Here is a 21,763-nt window from a genome sequence, read left to right as displayed (position 1 = left end):
CATATTTTTGTAAAATGTTCCGAGACCTAGAAAATGCTCAACTTTTCGCCCGGTCAGGCCCAGAAAGTCCCTTCCAAGGTCCCCTCCGGCACTACGTGCAGGGAACAAAGCCAGACCCGGCTTGGCAGACTTATCGATCTCCCCTAAACACACTCGCGCACGTGCTCGGTTTGCTCGAGCTCGGACAAGGACGTAGTAGAGGACCAAAAATGGGTCTGGCTCTCCGGCTACCCTTTTAGGCGTTCCGGCTTTGGCGTCGTTATTGTTTCGGTGGTGCGTCCGCGCATAAAGTGCCGTGGAACAGGAGGCGCTGTCAATTTAGCGGTGTACAGGACGAGAACGTGAAATTACAGTCTCCTATCTTGTCGGCGGTGTCCTGGTCGGCTACCATCCTCTTTCGCCTTCTTCTCTCTTTCTCTCCGTCTTTCTCGCAGGTAGAATTTTCGAGTTTTTACCTGTTGGTCCGTGAACGCGCCACCTACGCCGCCACGACCGCGATGAGAGAATATAATCGGCGTCGGAGCAGCGGGGCCGGTTCCTCCCCCGGCTAATAGGAAAGCCCTGCTATGAAAATACCTCGAATAATTGCCTTGAATCCGGCCGGCGCGCTGGGCATTATAGTAAATTCAACGAAATGACTCGCGGTCCCGGCTCCCTCGGGGTCGAGAGCGCGTTCCATCTATGTGTTTCCGTCCCGCGGAATACGGCTCCTAAGGCCCTGGACCGAAGGCCCCCGTGTTCCCACCTGGTTCCTCTCGTCGTCGTTCGCTCTAAAAGCTCGCCGAAGGATTCCTGAACCGACGAGAAAATTCCATCGTACCTGGATACGTTCGTCCCCGCATGGTACAGATGCTGCGCTGGATCTACTTTCCGCGATAACGATTATCGCGGGCCCGTCTCCTCCGCGCATACCGCTCTAAACGGGACACCGATCCGCGATCCGGATACACGGGCCCGGGCCCGCCATTTAATCCGGGTCCGCTGGCAATCCTTGACGCAGTCAAAAACGATTTTCGTAGTTCTTCAGTCCCATTTTGTCAGATTGTGAAGCAGTGTTTTCTCGTTGTAGTTCTAGTCGTGTGTTTTTGGGACTCGTTTCGGTCCGAAAAGAAAATTTCGATTTGAGAATGTCTCGAATGATTTTTCTTGTTCTTCGGTCCTATTTTGTTAGGCTGTGTCTTCCCGTTGCAGTTATTTTTGGGACTTGTTTGGGCCCCGATTTGTTGCTACTTCTCCCACGATCGGCTCCGGTTGGGCCCGAGGAGAGCAGCGAACGGACCGAGCGCGGCGGGACACGATGATTACTAAAAGCGCGGTCCCAGGGGCCCGATGTTCCGCGGGCCTCGTAGCAAAGCGTTCTGTACGGCCGACAGAACACGGTATATCGCTCGTTTTGCGCTTATCTAGACCGGCGCCCGTGTATCAGACGAGCGCATTAGCGCGTCCCGCGGAACCAACCGGCAAAGGGACCCGCAACAGTCGTCCCTATGCAATACCCCGAAGGACGACTCGTCCTGCTAGGGCCACGGAACCGCGGTTAGGGCCCAGGGAAGCGAAACAATGGCCGCGTATATCATCGTGCCGCCAGCCTGCCGCGGTACGCACGGGCAAATCACCGGTTCGAAACCAACACACCGACACCCCTACCACTACGTTCACCGTCGTCGTGTGCGTGTCGCCACTGTGACTACCGTACCCGTTGCCACTGCCAAATACACGCGACCATTTCTTCCTCACCCTTTGCCGAACTGATCCTCTAGCCGCGATAGCTCGCCAGCTACTTCAGCAAATGCGTTCCAGGGGTGTTTCAACCCTTTCGGAACGTGCTGAAGAGATACTAACATTTACGTTTTCATAAAAATTATCCAAAGAGTGACCGGTGCGATCTCAGATCAGAAACCACCCTTAAGTGATTAATTTTCCTTTGGGTAACCGGAAATTTATGCCTTTTTCAAATGCGTTCCAGGGGTGTTTCAACCCTTTGGAAACGAGCTGAAGAGATACTAACATTTACGTTTTCATAAAAATTATCCAAAGAATGACCGGTGCGATCTCAGATCAGAAACCACCCTTGAGTGGTTGACTTTCCCTTGGGTAACCGGAAATTTTTGCCTATTTCAAACGCGGAAAATCCAAGTTTCAATCCTGGCAGATCAGTGGTTCAAAAGTTGAGGTACAGCGGAGCCCGCCATTCGCCAAAATCGTCCACTAAATTCCCACGCATCGTCGCGACAGTCAAATGGACCGAACGCGAGTCCGCAATAGTGACTCGAAGTCCGATGGGTCATTTTCCCGAGCAAATTTTCGGTGGGTGTAGAACGACCAGCAATAATCCGCTCGAATCGAGCCGTAACTATCCGCAACAATGTCTCGGCTGTCCACGCGACCGACCACAATTGCGTTCGATCCTCTGCGAGCCTCGGCGAGCCTCGACCTCGCGGCTGCGTATTTCCGAGACTTTATGCACCTCGGATCGCCGGTCGACGAGTCGATCTTCGGGGCGCGAGGAGCCTAATCGCCATCGCTTTGAGGGTACTCCTTTATGTATGCAAACGGCCGGATAATTTCGGATTCTCGGCGGAGAACGCGACAGGGTAATGGTCCCCGAGGGAAACGTAGAGGGACCCCGTGGTCGCGTGGTTCTAATTTTCGATCGGGTGGGGGGAGGGGAGGAGGACAGTGGTGTATCCCCCCCGTAGAAAAACCGGCTAATTTTATTCGGGGCCCCGGCGAATCCCGATAAAAACGATCAGAGGGACAGAGACGTTGACAAAAATCCGTGTACGATTATACAGGTAACGTCAACTTCAGCATTCCGAGCAACGTGGCTTCGGACAAGTTCGCTGTATCGACGAGGGGCCTGGTGACTCTTCGAGGACCCCTGAACCGTGAGGAGACTGCTAGATACTCGGTACCCATCCTGGCTAGGTCCAGCAAGCTCTTGGACATCAGCACGCTTGAGGTTCTCGTCCTCGACGAGAATGATAACAGCCCTGAATTTAGGCCAGGATCTTGCTACACGTTGGCGGTCCCGGAGAACCAGGAGACCGCCGTGATCCACACGGTCGCTGCTGCTGATCTAGACGAGGGGAAGAACGGGGAGATCTACTACAGCGTTGTCGGTGAGTACTCTGGTCTAGATGGTGTACGGGGTGTTTCGAAATTATAATACTTTTTAAGGGAACGGTTGAATTGAGACCTCTACAGTTCCTGCGAGGCTTTTTTCGTCGCTATAGGATGAAATGGAAAATAATTTCGACCTTGGGATTCAAGGTTAAGGGCAATTTTGCGGTCCATTTTTGTACTAGGTTGGAGGGAAAGTTCTGCAGTATTTTAAAGAAGACAGTTGCATCAATTTATAAAAATATCTGTTTCATATTATTAATATTACAGTATATGTGGTTTTCATTTGCAAGCAGAATTACCTGCTTGTTTAAAATACGACAGAAGTTTCTCTTCAACTTAACAAATAGACTGCGGATCTTTATGCAATATGATAATTGTCTGCATGGATTGAAGGGATGGAAACTAAATTGAATATTATTTCCACCTTTCACGATCTTAATAAAGGAGAAATCATATATTGACATCTTCAATTTTTTTAATTTTTCAACAATTTTGAATTTCATCTACTTAATTTTGCTATGAATGCATGAAGATGCATGATGTACAAAATGTTTGAAGGTGATGATGATCCGTGTCCACAGGTGGCAACATTGGAGCAAAGTTCATCGTAGACCCAGTGACAGGCACGCTGTCCATGTCCAATCTGGATCGAGAAGCAGTCTCGAAATACGTCCTGACAATCTCAGCGAAGGACAAAGGTCGCCCAAGCTTGGAAGCTCGGTGTAACTTGACCGTGATCGTCCTGGATGTCAACGACAACGCTCCCCTATTCGCTCAGAATCAGTATACCGAGTCTAGGACACGCGGAGTGGTCCAGTCCGCTGAATATCCTCCCTTTGGCCTTGCTAATGGGTACCCATACGCTTCAGCGAATTATCCGAGCAACTATCATCCTAGCAAGTACGTGGCGACGGTATCCGAGGACGTCGCTGCTGATTCCAGTGTGATGTCTGTGAGAGCTACCGATCCAGATCAAGGTATCAATGGGAAGATCACGTACTCCATTGGGGAGGAGACTAGCTGGCTGTTCAGGGTTGATAATCTGACTGGAGTCGTCACCACTGCAGGGTAAGTGTTGGATCATTATGTACAATTCAATTTTTACAAGGAATTTTCCGGTGAATGACGGGAATGAATGTAGGGATTTTTGTGAAAGTTTTTGTAAAAGTGAGGTCCTGTCTTTACACTGTAATTTTGTCTTTACACTGTAAACTTAAACTTTATACTGTAATTACAATGTAATTGAATTAGCACAACTCTGTTCAGAAGCCATGAGTAGATCCGCAGTTCAATTATGAACAGCTGGGAAGTCTCTCAATAATAATCAGAGGTGCCCAAACTTTTTTTTCCATCATGAAGCATCCTGCCACGTGCAAACTGATTTCATTCCGGCGTTAATTACCGCGTGACCTTTATCGAGCTTGCGATTAGGATCGTCGCGCCGAGTCGTAAAGCGAGAGGAAGCCCTTTTTCAAAAATTCTCAGAAGCCATAAATATCTAGATCCGCAGTTTAATTACGAACAGCTGGAAAATCTCTCAATAATATATCAGAAGTGCCCAAACTTTTTTTTCCATCATGAAGCATCCTGCCACATGCAAACTGATTTCATTCCGGCGTTAATTACCGCGTGACCTTTATCGAGCTTGCGATTAGGATCGTCGCGCCGAGTCGTAAAGCGAGAGGAAGCCCTTTTTCAAAAATTCTCAGAAGCCATAAATATCTAGATCCGCAGTTTAATTACGAATAGCTGGAAAATCTCTCAATAATATATCAGAAGTGTCCAAACTTTTTTTTCCATCATGAAACATCCTGCCACATGCAAACTGATTTCATTCCGGCGTTAATTACTGCGTGACCTTTATCGAGCTTACGATTAGGATCGTCGCGCCGGGTCGTAAAGCGAGAGGAAGCGAGTGCTTGAGAGAAGCTGTCGAGATCGAGAGACAGAGGGAGGAGAAAGGGGATTTCGACGACGGGGAGGTGGTCGCAGCTGAAGGCTCTAAGAACGTCGTAAAATTATAAAGTCAGTCGATGGCGGGCCCGCGAACGATGGCCGCGGTCGATTAGTTGATTTCATACGCATAACCCGTCGCCACGGCCAAACATACTCTTCCTCCTCTCGTCCCATTCTATCGAACACCGACTCCTCTTTCCTCCTTCTCTCCTGCAGGCCGTGTCCTTCGCGATTATCCGCGTAATAATCCTGCGTCGCATCGTCGTCGGACTCTCGAGGCCACCAATCTCATTGGTTCGTTAATCGATAGACAATTTCACAGTGGATTCCACGATCTCCAGATCGGCCGTTCGAGGGCTCCGCGGTTTTTAATTTATCACTCGACCACCGTTTCATGATTCTCCACGCTGGAATTCGAGGTACATTAAAAAAAACCCCTCGCCGAAACATGTTTATTAAGCTCCCGGGAGTCCCTTCGCTGCTTCCTGTACGGGTCCCACAGGATAACACTGCAGGATGATCGGGCTTTCCGAGATGATTTCGCTCTTTGTTCACCGGAGCGTGGAACCATTTGATCTGTAATAATAAACAGCGGATCTTTATGCAAAACAAAAATGTTGTGGGTGAATTACAACAAGCTGGAGAGTGAAATAGAAATGTATTTTGCTTCTTAATATGTTTATAGACAAATTTGAAGAAAATGGAATGAAACTAAATCCTATTTTTAATGGGGACAGCCTTTGTAGATCGAAATCAAATAAAAAACGTACACTGCATTCTATCGAATTTTATATTCTGACATTTTTTGAAGAATTCCACGAGCCGTAAATGCACAAATTCTTCTAATGTGTATACTATTTTAAATTACACATTAACTATTTTAAATTACACATGCAATTACACATTTCTCTCATAAATGCATCAAAGTTGTACATACGTGTACTTCGCACGTGACTGTTTGGCATTGGTTGATTTAAGCGAAGAAAACACCTTTATTTTTGGGCGAAATCTATGTCGAATAGTTCATACCAACTTATACTACATTAATAAATACAAGTTAGAGAAATTTCGTCCATATTATAATAAAAATAACCAACTAATGGACTTGCCCCACTCCACTTTATCAATTTTCAAATATTCCCGGAGCTGTCAAGGGACAATGGAAGGTGGGAGGGGCGAGGGGGTTGAAAGTCGGCTTAATCAGCGGGGCTAGCGGTGCGCAATGATTTCCCAAAAGGGTGACAACGTCTGTTCGGGTTTCGTTCGCCGATAGAGACGCTGCCAAGCAGAAGCGAAGAAAAAGAGAACGGGATAAAAAGGGAGAAGAAGCGAGGAATAGGGAGCAGTATTATAGGGCGCAGGGTGTCGGTAGCAGCAGGGGCGTACTTTTGCCGCACGACAGCCGTGTGTCATTTCAGCGGGACACCATGTGGCATTTCAATGCATTATTTCAGCCGGCAAAAAGCCTGATATGCAAAACCAGATCCCGGTCCGGCCACTCTCTCGCGATCTCTGTCATTTCTCCTTCTCTCGCTTCTTCTTCTTCTTCTTCTTCGTCCCTCCTCTTTCTGTTATGCGATCCTCCTTGTTCCTCCCCGGGGAATCTGTAACATCGTATACCGATGCGGTCGCTATTATTGCTATTCTGATTCGAAGTGTTCGTACTCGCAGACTTTTTTTACGAACGTTAAAAAGCAACGGCTCCATTGAAATGGGAGTTGGCATGAAATTTTAGTGGCAATTCGACGGGGCAAAAATATTTCGGAACTTTAAGCACCGTAATTGACAACGATCTTTTTCGATCAGCAAAAAGGACGCTCGAGCCGCTGACCGTATCATTGCCGTATCACGATTCGTATCAATGATGCGCATGCATTCGGTTCTTTGCGTTTCTTTTTCACTAGGCTCTTCTCGCTGTTTTGCTGCGGTTCTTCGCGCAAAATCAAAATTGTCTGCATCGATTGCGTTTATTATTTCATCCCTTAGTGATTTTCGTAGAGGGAAAATGACTTCTTCGATTTTTTAAATTTTCTATAAATTCAATTTTCCACTGCATTCATGCATTCGGTTCTTTGCGTTTCTTTTTCACCAGCTCCTCTCACTGTTTTGCTTACTCATCGATTGCGTTTATTATTTCATCCCTTAGTGATCTTCGTAGAGGGGAAATGACTTCTTCGATTTTTTAAATTTTCTATAAATTCAATTTTAACAAATTGCTATAAATGCATAAAGATCCGCAGTCTAGCTATCGCAAATTTGGGTGAAAAGTGACCCAGTATCACTTGATCACTGACTCGCAGATTCGGAAGAAAAAATCCACGGTAAATATTGCTGAATTCAATCTCTCTAGAACATTCGTCATCGCGGACTCTATCAGCGATTGTCCAACCGCGCTCCCGGATTCGAGTGTAAGGTGGCGGCGGTTTGCAAGCAGCTTGTTTGTGTGACGGAAGCTTTAATCGCGCACGGCGATCTTGTGTAATCCACGTCCGCCATTACCATAACTCTGCGGATCCTCGGTGGCGGTTTGCCGACCGCCGTTTCGTGCCTTAAATCGCGCGAAAGCCAGCCTGGGATTTTCGAGCGAATTTAACGTCCGCGTACCTGTGAGCTATACTCCTCTAGAAATCTCTGCATCGCCATCCTAAACCTCGTACCTAAATCCTCCATTTCGAACCGAGCTCCCTCCATTTTCCTTCCTGGTCAATGGACTGCCGATTTTCTGCATATTTGTGCAGAATCATTGAGGTACTCAATTCCCAACGAATTAATTTGACGAACCTTCAAAAATGTGTTTAGAAAAATAGATAAATGAAATAACGAATGGTTCTGCATATTATCAATTTTTCAATTTTTCAATTTATCAATATTATCAATGCAAAATAAAAATTGTCGGAATTGCAACAAACTGCAATGAAATAGAAAATCATTTTCATTCGTACTTTGTTTAACAGATCGAAAATAATATAATATGTTTATATTCTTCGAATGTTCTTACTGTTATAAATTACGTTTATGTACTCGTTTTTGTCATAAATGCATAAAATCCGCAGTCTAGTGATAAGAATAGTGCGACATCCAAGAGTTAAATAAATTTCAGGCTGCTCTTTACTTTACTGTACTCAAAATTTGTGCCTTTCTCCTACGAATTATGGTGTATTTGGTATGTAATATATTAGATTTGGACCCGGCGCGGATGTTGATCGAAGTTCCGAACCTCTAGGATCAATAGTGGAGAAGATATGGTCGCTTAAAGTTGAGCAATCTGCAGTGTTTTTGACAGGTAAGGGCACCGCCATATTGGTTTGTAGCGACGGTCGCACGCCGCTTACCGAGTTGATTAGGATTAGGTCGAAGGGGGCGGCGAGGTAAGCGGCTCGCGGTCGTCACTACAAACCAATATGGCGGCGCCCTTACCTGTCAAAAACACTACAGATTGCTCAACTTTAAACAAGCATAACTCCTGAACCATTGATCCTAGAGGATCGAAACTTCGATCTGCATCCGCGCCGGGTACAAATCTACCGGATTACATACCAAAAACATCATAATTCGTAGGAGAAAGGTACTAATTTGAATCCGGTACAGTAAAGTTTACTCAAATTTCAGAATATTATATCATAATCGAATATTAATTTCCATTTTGCGAGATTCACAGTCCAACGACGACCGTCGTCGCAGTTTCGCTATTCCCACGAACGGCACGGTGGCAGGAACGGGACCCGACGTCTTTATCGATCGCGAGCCCCTAATCTAATTACGCTATCTCCGGGGATTTTTCCGCGCGCAGCGGCGTCGGCATGAATGCGTAATTTGTTCCCATTGAACGTGGCGCGGCGGTTTGCGAACCGGTAACATTCAATTGCCAGGGAATTTTTGCGGGTACGCGGTCGAGAGAGATACCCGCCGATAACCGGCCGCTGTTGGGCGGGTGTAATTTATCGAATCGGCAAACTTTGTCTTTATTAGCGGCTCGAGAGGGAGTCACGCGAACTCCTGGGCGAATTCGCGAAAGACCGTGAGCGGTTCTCTCTCTCTTGCTCTCTCTCTCTTACGATAAGCTCCCTTTCGATAATGGGTTTCGCGCGTACTGTACGTACGTGCACGTAATAACCTTTAACGAGCGTGGAATAATAATCGAGCGCCGGTAGCGCGCGCGCGCTCGCAAGATCGACGCGGTTATTTACGATTTAACCGAGTCGGCCTGACCGCTCGCGCAACTCTCTCTCACTCTCACTCTCTCACACTCTCTTTCTCTCTCTCGACTCTCTTGTGGCCTGCTGTCGTGCGATTAAACGACCCGGCACACGTACAGGGTGTCCCACACGGCGATGGTTCCACACGTAATTATTTCCCACACCACCCTGTGTGATACCGTGTTCGCCACCGGACGTCTTATGGCCACCACAAATCTCTCGACTAGGCGAGAACGCTTCCGCCATTTCCCTCGCGACCTTTCATTCCTCGAATGGAAACGTTCGTTTTTGTTCGACTGGATCTGTTGCCTACTCCGAGACCGATTCAGGGATACGTATTGTGCTCGGCTTTGGGGGTCGTCCAAGGTCGCTCAAGGTCATTCGACGTAATTCGGTAATAGTCGAGGCTTAATTCCGTTCAAACATTCTTAAAGGTATTTGTTGAATTCAGAAGAGGATTTCTGGACTTGTCTTTGAAGGTCGTTCAAGGCCATTTCAAATAATTCGCTAGTGGTGGAGACTTAGTTTCGTTTAGACGTTCTCGAAGGTATTTCTTGTATTTAAAAGAAGATATCTGGACTGGTTTTTGAAGATCATTCGAGGTCATAGAAGATAATTCGCTAGTGGTGGAGACTTAATTACATTTAGACATTCTCAAAGGTATTCTCTTCGGTAATCTCTTCTATTAAAAATAGAAGATCTCTGAACTGGTCTTTGAAGATAATTCGCTAGTCGTTGAGACTTAATTACGTTTAGACGTTCTTGAAGATATTTCTTGTATTAAAAAGAAGATCTCTGGACTGGTCTTTGAAGTTCATTCAAGATCACTCGTTAAGATTCAGCATTTTTAACAAATTACCCGACCAGAAACAAGAATTTCGAACAGAACACCCTGTATAGACGTACGTAAACGCATGCGCGTGTACGCTCCTCCTCCGTTTCACCCGTAGGATTTTCATTTACGGCAGCACGAATCGCCCTATGCCGTAGATGCCAGATAATATTCCTCGAACTGCGAGCTGCTCATTGAAAATCATTGTTTCTGTCACGGCAATGTTCTCGCCTGCGACTCCACGGGGCCCGTTCAACGACTTCTCCGCGCTCCGCACCGCGCTGGGAATATGGGATCGCGCGCGATCCATGGATCCCCATCGCCGGCAATATTATCGCCGCGAAATCGTCCTCGACATGGAACTTCGTTATCGCCCGGGATCTCGTGAGATCTGCTCTTGTTTCGTGCCGACTACGTTCGAGGATCCTCCTTCCGGGTGGTCCTGGGAACCGGGTGGTTGGTAGCACTGATCTGGCCGACCGGAAATCGCGAACGACACGCGATTACGCCGATTGCTGGGACAATTCCTCGGACAATTGCTGCGACAATTGTTAGAACAATTGTTAGGACCTAGGCTGGAACAATAGAAGGACAGGGATAATAATGAGTGTACGTGTTGGTGAATCATCCCCTCTTTTGAACTGGGGATGATTGCCAAATGATTTATCTGCGATGACTCCCAGTCAACATTTATCGAAAATAAAGCGTCTGTATTTTAATAATATGAGATAGTTTATTTTCCGCTTTACAAAAAGTGTGTACAGAATAACAATTTAAGAAAGGACCAAAACGACTTAGTTTCTCTATAAGGCTAGAAGAATTAGTTTAGTAAATAACGTCTAATAAGTATGTTGGAAAAATACTTTTGATCGGCACTGTGAAAAAAATGGTAAAAATAGATTTCTACAACTTTTTCCAAATTTCAAAGATGCGTTTTGCAAACTCGTATAAATCATATACACTCTGAAAATTTCATTGGAATTGGTTAATTGGTTTACGAGTTATAAACGATCAAAAGTGGTAAAAATTGCAATTTTCTTGATTTTCGGCCAAAAACTGCCATCTTTGCCACTTTCGATCGTTCATAATTCGCAAACCAATTAACCAATTCCACTGAAATTTTCAGAACGTATACAATTTATACGAGCTTTCTATTTTCGTTATGGACCCAGCTAAACAAGCCATAAAATTCAATTGTCACTATTGTTTTCCACAATTCCGATCAAACGCATTTTTCCAACACCCTTACGAAGAGCTAGCATTCCAACGACATCGACTCACATCCACATATTCTAATTTCAGGCCCCTGGACCGCGAGCGCCAGAGCACCTACAACTTCGTGGTGATAGCAACGGACAGCGGGAAGTACGACGCGAAGAGCACCTCGATCCCCGTCGAAATCCGAGTGAACGACGTGAACGACAACGCTCCAGTTTTCTCCGAGCACCCCTTCAGGGCTCGTGTATCAATAGGCACACAACCAGAGAAGAACATCCTAAGAGTAATAGCAACGGACGCTGACGAAGGGTTGAACGGAGAGATAGTGTACTCGTTCCTGCACGAGCAGGAGAAGCCGAAGTTCAGGATCCACCCTAGCACCGGTGTAGTCACCGCTGCATTGTCCTTATCCCAGGATAATGGAAAAACCTATCACTTAGAAGTCCTAGCTAGAGATAGAGGGAGTCCTTCAAGAAGTGCTCGAGGCTTGATAGAGCTTCAAGTGGGAGATCTGGCAGACTTGCAACCTGCCTTGAAGTTCCAGAACGATTCTTACGAAGTGATCATTCAAGAGAATTCTGCAGCTGGCACTGAGGTGGTCCAGGTCACTGCTGTCAGGTCAGATGGAAGGAGACAGCATGTTTCTTATTCTCTGGGCTCTGGGAATGACTTTGGGACTTTCGCTATCGATGAGGACACTGGGCTGCTTCGGGTCAATGACCCGGCTAGATTGGATGCTGAACTGTGGACTGATATGAGAGTTAGACCTACTGATGGTCAGATTGACGAAGGACGTACCAATTCTTGGGGGAGGTCTTTGGAAGGACAGTTGTCGAAGGAGGAGCCTAGGGAGAGCTCCAAGCACGTGCTGACTGTGGTTGCTAGGACCACTGGCTCCGATCCACTTGAAGCTTATGTTCAGGTCGTTGTCAGGGTGTCTGACGTTAATGATAACCCACCTGTCTTCACGCAAACTCAGTACTCCGCCACGGTTCTCGAAGGAAACGTCAAAGGAGACTTCGTCGTCAAGGTAGGAAGAAGTTATTCAAATTTGTTATCGCTAGACAGCGGATTCGATGCGTTTATGACATAAATGAGTAGGTGTAATTTAAAACAGTGAAAACATTAGAACATTAGAATTCAATGTATTTTAAACATATTAAGAAAGAAAATATACTCCTGTTTCACTCCAGTTTGTTGCAATTCAAATACATTTTTATTTCGCATAAAGATCTGCTGTCTAGTTTATGCAATTTTTTATTTTTATAGGCGAATTTTAAGAGAAAGTGGAAACAAGTAAAATATTATTTTCAGTGGCAGTAGCCTTTATAGATCTGATATAAATAAAAATCGTATTAAATTCTGTAGAATTTTATGTTCCATCATCTTCTGAAAATTCCCAGATGCCACAAATGTATAAAGATCTACAAAATAAAAATGTCTGCGTCGATTCCAACACACAGAGGTTCGGTAAAAATGTCTTTCTTGTTTGAATTATATTATCAAACTGAAACTATACGTATATTGCGTCGATGTCCTTAAATTCTTTAAATATGTCCACTGCTTTAAATTGTACGTACCAAGTTCTGTTGACTGAACTCTTTCATTGTGTTTTATTGCCATAGCTCTCGGCCAGCGACGCGGACCAAGGGACGAACAGCAGGATCCTCTACCACATCGTAGACGGCAATCCGGACAACGCGTTTACTATCAGTCCACCATACAGTGGCGTAGTCCGCACCAACATCGTTCTAGATCGCGAAATCCGCGAGAAGTATCGTCTGACGATCATCGCAACCGATCAAGGAAATCCTCAGCTGACTGGCACAGCTGCTTTGAGCGTCCGAGTCATCGACATCAATGACAATCAGCCGACCTTCCCGGAGCACAGCATCATCTCTGTCTCTGAAGGTAAGTTGAAATCATTTTAAGAAGGTGGTGCAATCGTTTTGTTCGTTGGAAATTAATATATAAATTAATTCGAGAACATCCCCATTGGACCTTAGGTCATTAATGTTTATGATTGAATTATATATATTACATTTTTATAGCTGCAGCATTAAAAATGGATTTGCCTTGAACGGTTGCCAGAAAATTTCGCTTTACGAGATCATTAACTTTAAGCTGGCATGTTATCGGAATAAGTATCGTTTTAAGTCGCGAGATTATTAGAATATGTAGTATTCGGAGAATTTTTAAGAGGAGAGTTTTTACGTTTAATCCCAACGTTTTTCGTCATTGTACAAACGATTGCGAACGAGTTCGATAGACCGGCACCGATCCCGCGATATATTTTCTTCGCGATCCAACAGCGAAAGCGATACTTAAGTGGCAGGCCCTACGTGCCTTAGAAATTAAACGGCCGAGATAATTGCAACGGTCGTATAGTCCAATTATAGCGTTTATTCATCTGAAGGCACGGCGGAAATGAAGGCTAACCGGCGATTATGAGCCGAGTACTATTCGGAATGGTTGCCCGAACAGGTTACGAGCCGATACGATTGCGTTGCACGCCTCCTTGTATTTCATCGGCCCGTGTCAATTCCAATCAGCCGTTCGATCACCGAATGACCTCGTTCTTTAATCCAATTGACTGTGTCTGATTGGAAGCCAGAGGTTAAGGTGTTCGAAAAATCGATCGTTCCTTTCATCTTCTTACGTAGAAATGTCGTGAAATCGTCCAGTCCGTGGAAGAATAATTTTTTTTCATGCATTTCTAGAAACAACCCTTTGAAAAAATTCGAGCATGTACTTCAAATGTCAGGCATTAACCTTAAAAATTTTGGAATCGCAGTACCGGATGGAACTTTATCAAAAAATTCGAAAATTCACTCATATGTTTCCATAAATTTCTCGAAATCGACGAATCCGTGGAAGAATAATTTTTTTGTCATACATTTATTGAAAGAACCCTTTGAAAAAATTCGAGCATATGCTTCAAATATCAGGCATTAACCTTAAAAATTTTGAAGTCGCAGTACCGGATGGAACTTTTTCAAAAAATTCGAAAAGTCACTCGTATGTTTACATAAATTTCTCGAAATCGACGAATCCGTGGAAGAAAATTTTTTTCATACATTTCTTGAAACAACCCTTTGAAAAAATTCGAGAATATGCTTCAAATATCAGGCATTAACCTTAAAAATTTTGAAGTCGCAGTACCCGATGGAACTTTCTTAAAAAATTCGGAAAGTCAAGTATGGAGTGCCAAGTGTCGAGTTTCTAGATGCCGTAAAAACTTCGCATAAATTGCGGTGGTAGGGCTAGGTCTCGGAGATGTTTCGATCGAGTAGCAGGATTGTCTCTGGCTCGAGTTTCAGTTCTCGCCTCGAAAATCTAGACGGTTGTGGCTGGGGTAGATAAATTTGTCGGGTGTTCGCCCACGCGAGGCGCGGAAAGAGACGTTTCTGCGTGGCAAAGTGAAGCACGATGATCCGTTAGGCGAGCCGAGGCGGTCGAGGAAAGGTAGTGCCGAACGGGAAGGTCGAAAGGGGATCCGCGAAAGGACGTGGGGAGCGAGAAAAGGGCGAAAGTCAGACCGAGAGGGCCGAAAAGAGGTAGGTAGAGGAGAGAGAGAGAGAGAGGACGTGGCCGCACTCGAAGGTGGGAGTGCATACTACTCTCGAAGTATAAAGTTAAGTGGCAAAGGATTTATGTCGGCATTAAAGTCCAACTGTTCGGAACAATCTGCATAACTTAGGCGAGGCTGCGAACGACCGTGCGGCCAGCTATCGCGTTCTCTCGCGCTCCGGATGGTTCCCGGTGCTTTTGTCCTTCTCGGCTTCTCATATTGTTCCCCATTGACAGATACGATTCAATGGAACGGCACCTAGCGAAGGTGGTCGGCTGTTTGACGCGCGAGCGCCGGCCTACAGCTGCTACCGACCTCCCTCCGACACTCATTCTCGAGTGCGAACGGACATAGATCTGCGTGGCTTCGAAATTGGGGAAGATATCAAGAAAAAATCGATCGGGGTAGACAGAGCGCACCGATTTTCACAAACTGAAAAATTCGAGGCGATTCTGCGTGAAAAACTGCATCGAAAGTGTTCAACAAGATTTTTCGCTGGGGGGTCCTGGTTCTGATATGATCGACTTCGAATGTGTGCCTGTCGAGGAAGTGGAAACGGCCAGCAATGCGTCAGACGATTTTTATACTTGATTATCTTGGAAATGGGAAAACGTTGTTGGAAAGTTTTCCACGGAAAAATCGCGTGTTCTACATTCCCTGAGGAAGTCGCCGGTGATAATTACTTTGGAACCGGGGATCGGCGAGCTCTGGTAGCGGGAGATAAAAGAGAATAGGAAGGTGCAAGGACAGGTAATTGGTCGGGATTCTCCGCGATACGAAACTCTGTCGACGCGGCCTTTTTACGCGTTTTGCGCCGACTGTCTGCGATCGCCGCGAGCCGAACGGCGCTTCATTTAATTTACATCGCGGCGACAGTCTCATTGTCCTTCTCGTCCTGCTGCGTTTTTCGTTCGGTTCGTCCTTTCTCCCTTTCATTCGGCCCCCTCTTCCTCCTCCCTCTCACTCTCCTTCTCTTTCCTTCATCGTTCTCGAGTCGCTCTTTCTCTGTTCACTCCTGAGCTTCTTGTTGCGAACTTCTAAGAACGTCCAACACGAAAGGCCGCGTACTCGCGCGCCAACCGAGTAACTCGAGATCGCTATCTAATTTGTATCACCATAAAACTTCAACCCCGGCGCAAACGAGACTGCTACCACTTCTATTCGCGATTCGCGGCTCGATAGAATTTATTTAATACCCCGTGGCTCCAGAAGCGCGGCGGCTGCCTTTTCAGGCACCTGCTGCCACTGGCGACCGCGCCGCCGAGCTGCAACCCGCCGTATCGCGTTTTGACAATCGTGCGCGGACCTGATACAACACTGCGTCACACCGGACACCCCCGAACAACCATCACCGAAGAAGCAGCCGCCAAAAATACAGGACCCCCGTCGAATCCAAAAATTTGTCAGTATTTTAACGCTAACCGTACAGGCTTCAAAATGTGTCGGGCATACCTTGTTTTAAAAAGACGACAAGACTGAACTTATTTAGATTCTTCACAATTTTTATAATAATACGTGACAAAGAAATTTGTTGCATAATTTCTGAAGGAAGCATCTTTGTAATTAAAATAATTGAGAAGTAAAAAATGTGAAACCGGGCATTTGGCACCGAAGACATGCACCGAAAATATCTCCGTTGCTTTTAGCAATACAAGAAAACCTTTCAGGCAGAAGATGTTTGGTTCAGTGTTCAGTTTTCTCAAATAGAACGACCTATTTTGGTTAGTGCAACATTATATCTAATGAAAAGACAAATTCAATCATGTATAATATGTTGACCTTCAAATGACCTTCGATGTTCGCTCTATTTCATGATTGACACTTGTTTTTGGTTTATTTCGTACGAATTTTTTCCTCGGTACACAGTTTCTCAGGTCTCTCGAGAGAGCTTCCCAGCTGTCCGAATGATAAAATTGTGAAATTAATAAAACGCGGATGATGGTTGGCCAGGGGAGCGGCATTAGCATGATCGGAGTATGTCCCAGGGACACAGCAGCGGTGGTGACCGTGGGCCAGGAGATTGAATGGCAAATAGTATCGTCGATCTTCCCCCGGTTCGATCGAATACTTCATTACTCGGTTCTCGAGAGAGCCGCCAGTAAAAAAACGATCCCCGAGATCCGCGACCGGTCGTATTTTAGCGAAGCGCACAGTAATTGTTTTTAATTATCCGGACGGACGCGGCGTATATAATTATCGTTCGACCTAAAACGAGAGGCGCGGTTTTGCCGATGTTTGATAGCCCCACACGCCTTTGTTCCTGAAGGGGTCTTCGCCGCGCGGTGCACATACAACACGTGCATACACACGCAGGCAGGCCACGCATGCACGCACGTGTTTCTGCACGCACGTTCCACGCGTACTATGCTCTCTCTCGCGGATGCGCGAGAGGAGGATTTAATCGACAGCATCGATCGAATCGGTTCCGAAACTGGCACTGACACGAGAAACCGAGGACAATGGTAGACCACCGACGAGAGGATTTTCCGTACATGGAACACAACACGCTTGCGACGATATATCGCGATCGCGTAACCGGAGAACGCGTAGGACCTCCGGTAATCAGAATTAACTCGGTTCTGTAGACCGTGGGGACTAAGCGAATGGATTATCTCGCGAGGGAACGCTCTGACTGCGGTTAGAAATGTCGTGGAGGTCTTAGGAACTCCAAACGGGATCAATCGCGATCAATCTGATCATTGGAGGCTGGATAAAGGGATTTTAGGACAGGTCAGTAGTCTCAACACCACCGAAAAATAATCTTTGGCAAACTACAAGATCAATAGGGTAGCTATTAAGCATCATCAGGAGCAAGAGCAGCAGCAGCAGCGTTTTTGAAGGTGAAAGGCAAAGAGGAGGAAGACTATAATGCATGTAGACCCAACTAAGAAGACTAGAGGATCCACTTGGCAGCTACCAAGGATCGTCAGGAGCAAAGGCAGGGTGGAAAGCAGAGAGGAGGCAGACAGTAATAGAGAGATCGCAGCGCACAGGTCGCCTCCGCTTCCGAGGCCCGAGGAACACTACCGGAACCGGAGAAGCGCAAGAGTGGGCCGACCACGTGTTCGCTCAGGGACGCGACGGTCTCGAAACCGATTTACACGACTTTAACGATCGCTCGTGAAATTTACGAGCGGACGTAGCCGCGTGCCAGCTAGTCCCCGGAGCCGACCAAACGCGCCGCTTCGGTCTGCCTCGCCTCGAAATAATTCTTTTATTGGCGCAGGTGTTGCACCGGTTCGCGGCGTATCAAACGTCCAAACCTTTGCGATCTTCATTCCCGAAACGAACCCGACCCGATTTTCATCGTAAACATCGAACGATAGCAGGAAATTCGAGAGACTTTGATTCACGCGAGCATTTCGAGGGGGTCCTCTTTTATATGTAGCACCAGCTTGGCGATCGAAGGTGTAGATAGTGCGGATTCAATGCATTTTAAACGCGACTCCTACCGAGGGTCTTTAAGTTCGCGGAAGAGTATCCGATCTATGCTCTGTATCGCGGATGATCGTCTACCGGTGACAAAGTGGAGGTCTCGAGCAATGAGAAAAAGAATGAGCGGGAAGGCCAGGCCTTTATAACGACGCCATTCATCAGTAACAACGGTGTCTGGCATTGTGAGACGATCGGATCATCGCGACTCCTGATTTGATGATCTCGGTCGCTGGGCTGCAGAGCGGAATTTGCGAGCAACGAAATTCAATCTACGACAGAATAGGTTTTAGTTGTACTGAGCATCCTCTATCAGCTGGCTTGGGCTAGCTGAAGTCAAATTTGGACTAGCTAAAGCCAGCTAGGACTAGCCCAAGTCGACTGTGGACTCAGTATCCTCTAAAAGGTGTCTTGGGCTAGCTGAAGTCGGCTTTGGAGTAGCTCAAGTCGGCTTTGGACTAGCTCAAGTCGGCTTTGAACTAGCTCAAGTCGATTTTGGACTGAGCATCCTCTAAAAGCTGGCTTGGACTAGCTGAAGCCGGTTTGGACTAGCTAAAGCTATCTTGATGACCACAATGGTCCCTGATTAGAATTGTTCAGGTTGTCCAGAGGATGGCCACGTTTCAGATTGTTTAAATATTTGGTTTCGATGGTGTATGACCTAACAATTCATTTTGTTGCAGGCACTCCAGTAGGCACGGTGCTGACGACCATCACGGCGAACGACGTGGACAGTTCTCCGGCTCTGACCTATCGATTCGGGAACGTGACGAACCCCGGCCCTTTCAGCATCGATCGTTACGGAGGCAAGGTCGTTCTCCGTAGACGTCTGGACGCTGAGACACGGTCGGAGTACAGCCTCCAGGTGATTGCCAGCGATGGAATGCACGAGGCAGTCACGGATTTGATAGTTCGTGTCACGGATCTGAACGATAACGCGCCGAGGCTGCAGCAGTCCGCGTACATCACCACTCTTCCAGGTTGGTAGCGAACTTTGAGCCTCTCGAATCCATAATTAAAAACTTCGAACCCCGAGAAGCAAGACAAGCGACGAGTATTCAGCAGCAGCCGCCGCCGCCTCGAAAATAGCAAACTCTCTCCTCTCGCGACCCTTAATAAACGCGCGGTTGAGAACAGGTTTTTAGTAGGCACGTGTTGTGCTGTTGCCCGTGTTCCAAACTCGAATTGACACCGCGCGGAGATAAAGCGCGGGAAAGGAGCGGGCGACGAGAGGCGAAGAGGGTTTGGGGGTGGAAGAAGAAGAAGAAGAAGAAGGAGAAGAAGAAGACGCAGAACAAGAACACGAAGAAGAAGAGAGACATGCAGGAAGGACGAAAACGATGAAGAAGAAAGGTGGATGACATAGCGACCGGGTGGGGAGAAAGGGAGAGAGAGATCAGCTCGAGGAGGGGGCCGATGAAAAGCTAGCTGTGTCGAGGGGAGCAAAAGGGACGAAAAGATGCGGCGGAGAGGTGGAAGGCGGGGTACGAGGAAGGGGACGAGGAGAATTGCGAACGCCTCGCACATAAATAAACGCGAGGACACCGTTTGCCAGGCAGCCGAAAAGCCGCCTTCAACCGCCGGCCGAGATCACCGGCTTCGAGGACTCTCGAAACTTATTAAAAATACATAGGCCCGCGCCTAATGGTGCATTTGGGTGGGCGGTTGAGGGGTGGGGGACAGGGTGCAGGGGGCAGGGTGCTGGATTGGCAGGAGGTGAAAAGAGAAAGGGGAAGAGAGCCGGAGGAAAGGAGGAGCTCCCACGGCGATGAATTTGCATGCTCTTCGGGTTCTCTGTTCCGGCGAAGAAACCGCGAAAATCGAACGAGCACAGGGAGACAGAGGGAAATACGACTCTAGGGGCGTAATTGATCGATAAACCCGGGGAGCCTTAATTTTGCGACCAGTCGAAGAGGATCCTTGCTGTTCCCTCTCGGCGCGGAAGGGCGGATCGTTTGTTCGTTGATCGGCGAACAAGGAAGACGAGTTAATCCGATGATTATCAAAATCGTATTAAGGTGTCCCGGGAAGCTCGGAGGCGGAGGGATTAATGAAGAGAAGGTAGAGAGAGAGAGAGAGAGAAAGATGGTCTCTCCCGCTGCTGGTAATAAGAATTCGTCCCACTAAGGCGTCCTGACGCGAACACGCATACTCCACGGTCATACGCACCTCGCAATAATTATAGAGTACCTGTCGCTCCTCGGTTAAGATCCTCCCGCCCCTCCGAGAGTGTATTCCTGCACCTCGGACATCCCCAAAGGGCTGCGAAGGGTTCCACGTCGTTTTATTTCAGCATCTTCTTCAGCAAACCCTCTCCTCGCCCTTCGACCGTCTTCGTTCCATGGGAATCTCTGTCCTCGTCCTTCTTGCCAAGTTTCGGACGGGGCCTGGCACATTAATGCCGAGTTATCCGACGATTTGAAACGCATCGAAATCATTTTTGTACCGAGAGAGAGAGAGGCCCCACTAGGAGAGAGAAAGAGAGGAGGAAAGAGGAGCCGTGGGCTCGAAGCCAGCCAGCGATTTATACAACTGGTTATTATTTCATACTTCCGTTCAGCCCGATGTCAGGACGGCTTATCCTCCTCCTTTATCGAGAAAAGAAAGAATCTCGAGGTGGTGGCGGCGGCTGAGAGCCTCGCAGGCCTCCATAGGACCCAACTACCACCGGCAAAAAGAGGCAGAGGGTACTTGACCTCGCGCCAGTGATCCCTCGATCTTTGTCCCGAACCCTAGTATCCGGACGCGTTCACACCTTCCAGGGAACCGGCGATTGTTCGGCTCGCTGGAGGCGGATTGTGGGTAATCGATATGACAAGGGAGACTAAGAGCTCATCCCAATCGCAAGCATTATCGAGAAATGAGAAGTCTGCTATTTGTTAGACTTAGTTTGTTTATAAGAAAATGGTACGGCTAGGGGTTAATGAAGTTCTAGGATTTCCCATCATGTCTAACACGCTACTGTCTTTTCCAGAGGGACGAGGAGACCTGCAGGAAGTGCTAACAGTGAACGCAACCGACGACGATCTAACCGAAGACAACAGCCGCATCCGTTACTACCTGCTGAAGCCTACCAAAGGATTCTCGGTGCATCCAGTGACAGGTGTACTAACTGTGAATCGCACGGCGATACCGAGGCCTCTGCCGAAAGAGGTGGAACTGGCTGTCGTGGCAGAAGATTATGGCAAACCACCTGCGTCGTCCGTCTGCTCCGTCGTGGTGCGGCTCAGTAGCCTGAAGAGCACTCTACCAGGGAAGGAGTATAAGATAACAGTCAGGGAAAATTCGTCGAGAGGAACCACACTGATGAGACTGTCCGACGTCGGTTTGTTGGACGGTAGCATAATCGCCGGCGATGATAGCAGGACCTTCGAGGTGTCCAGAGGGAAGCTGATACTCTCCAAGGTGCTCGACAGGGAGACGAAAGACAGG

The 21,763-nt window shown here is 47.2% G+C and overlaps 1 protein-coding gene across 1 annotated transcript in view; it reads left to right on the top strand.

Annotated features, from left to right (window-relative positions):
• Ds (dachsous cadherin-related 1) overlaps positions 1-21,763 on the top strand; it is a 347,099-nt gene that overhangs the window by 314,406 nt on the left and 10,930 nt on the right. Inside the window, exons 11-16 of the mRNA XM_076440156.1 lie at positions 2,796-3,122; positions 3,708-4,194; positions 11,413-12,358; positions 12,954-13,239; positions 19,015-19,311; positions 21,306-21,762. Coding sequence (XP_076296271.1) covers positions 2,796-3,122; positions 3,708-4,194; positions 11,413-12,358; positions 12,954-13,239; positions 19,015-19,311; positions 21,306-21,762 — 2,800 coding nt within the window. The remainder of the gene's footprint in view (positions 1-2,795; positions 3,123-3,707; positions 4,195-11,412; positions 12,359-12,953; positions 13,240-19,014; positions 19,312-21,305; position 21,763) is intronic.

The sequence above is a fragment of the Lasioglossum baleicum genome, chromosome 16 (genome assembly GCF_051020765.1).
Source record: "Lasioglossum baleicum chromosome 16, iyLasBale1, whole genome shotgun sequence".
Classification (NCBI taxonomy): Eukaryota; Metazoa; Arthropoda; class Insecta; order Hymenoptera; family Halictidae; genus Lasioglossum; species Lasioglossum baleicum.
The sequence above is the reverse complement of the archived record's forward strand: the minus strand, read 5'-3'. Positions and strand labels throughout refer to the sequence as shown.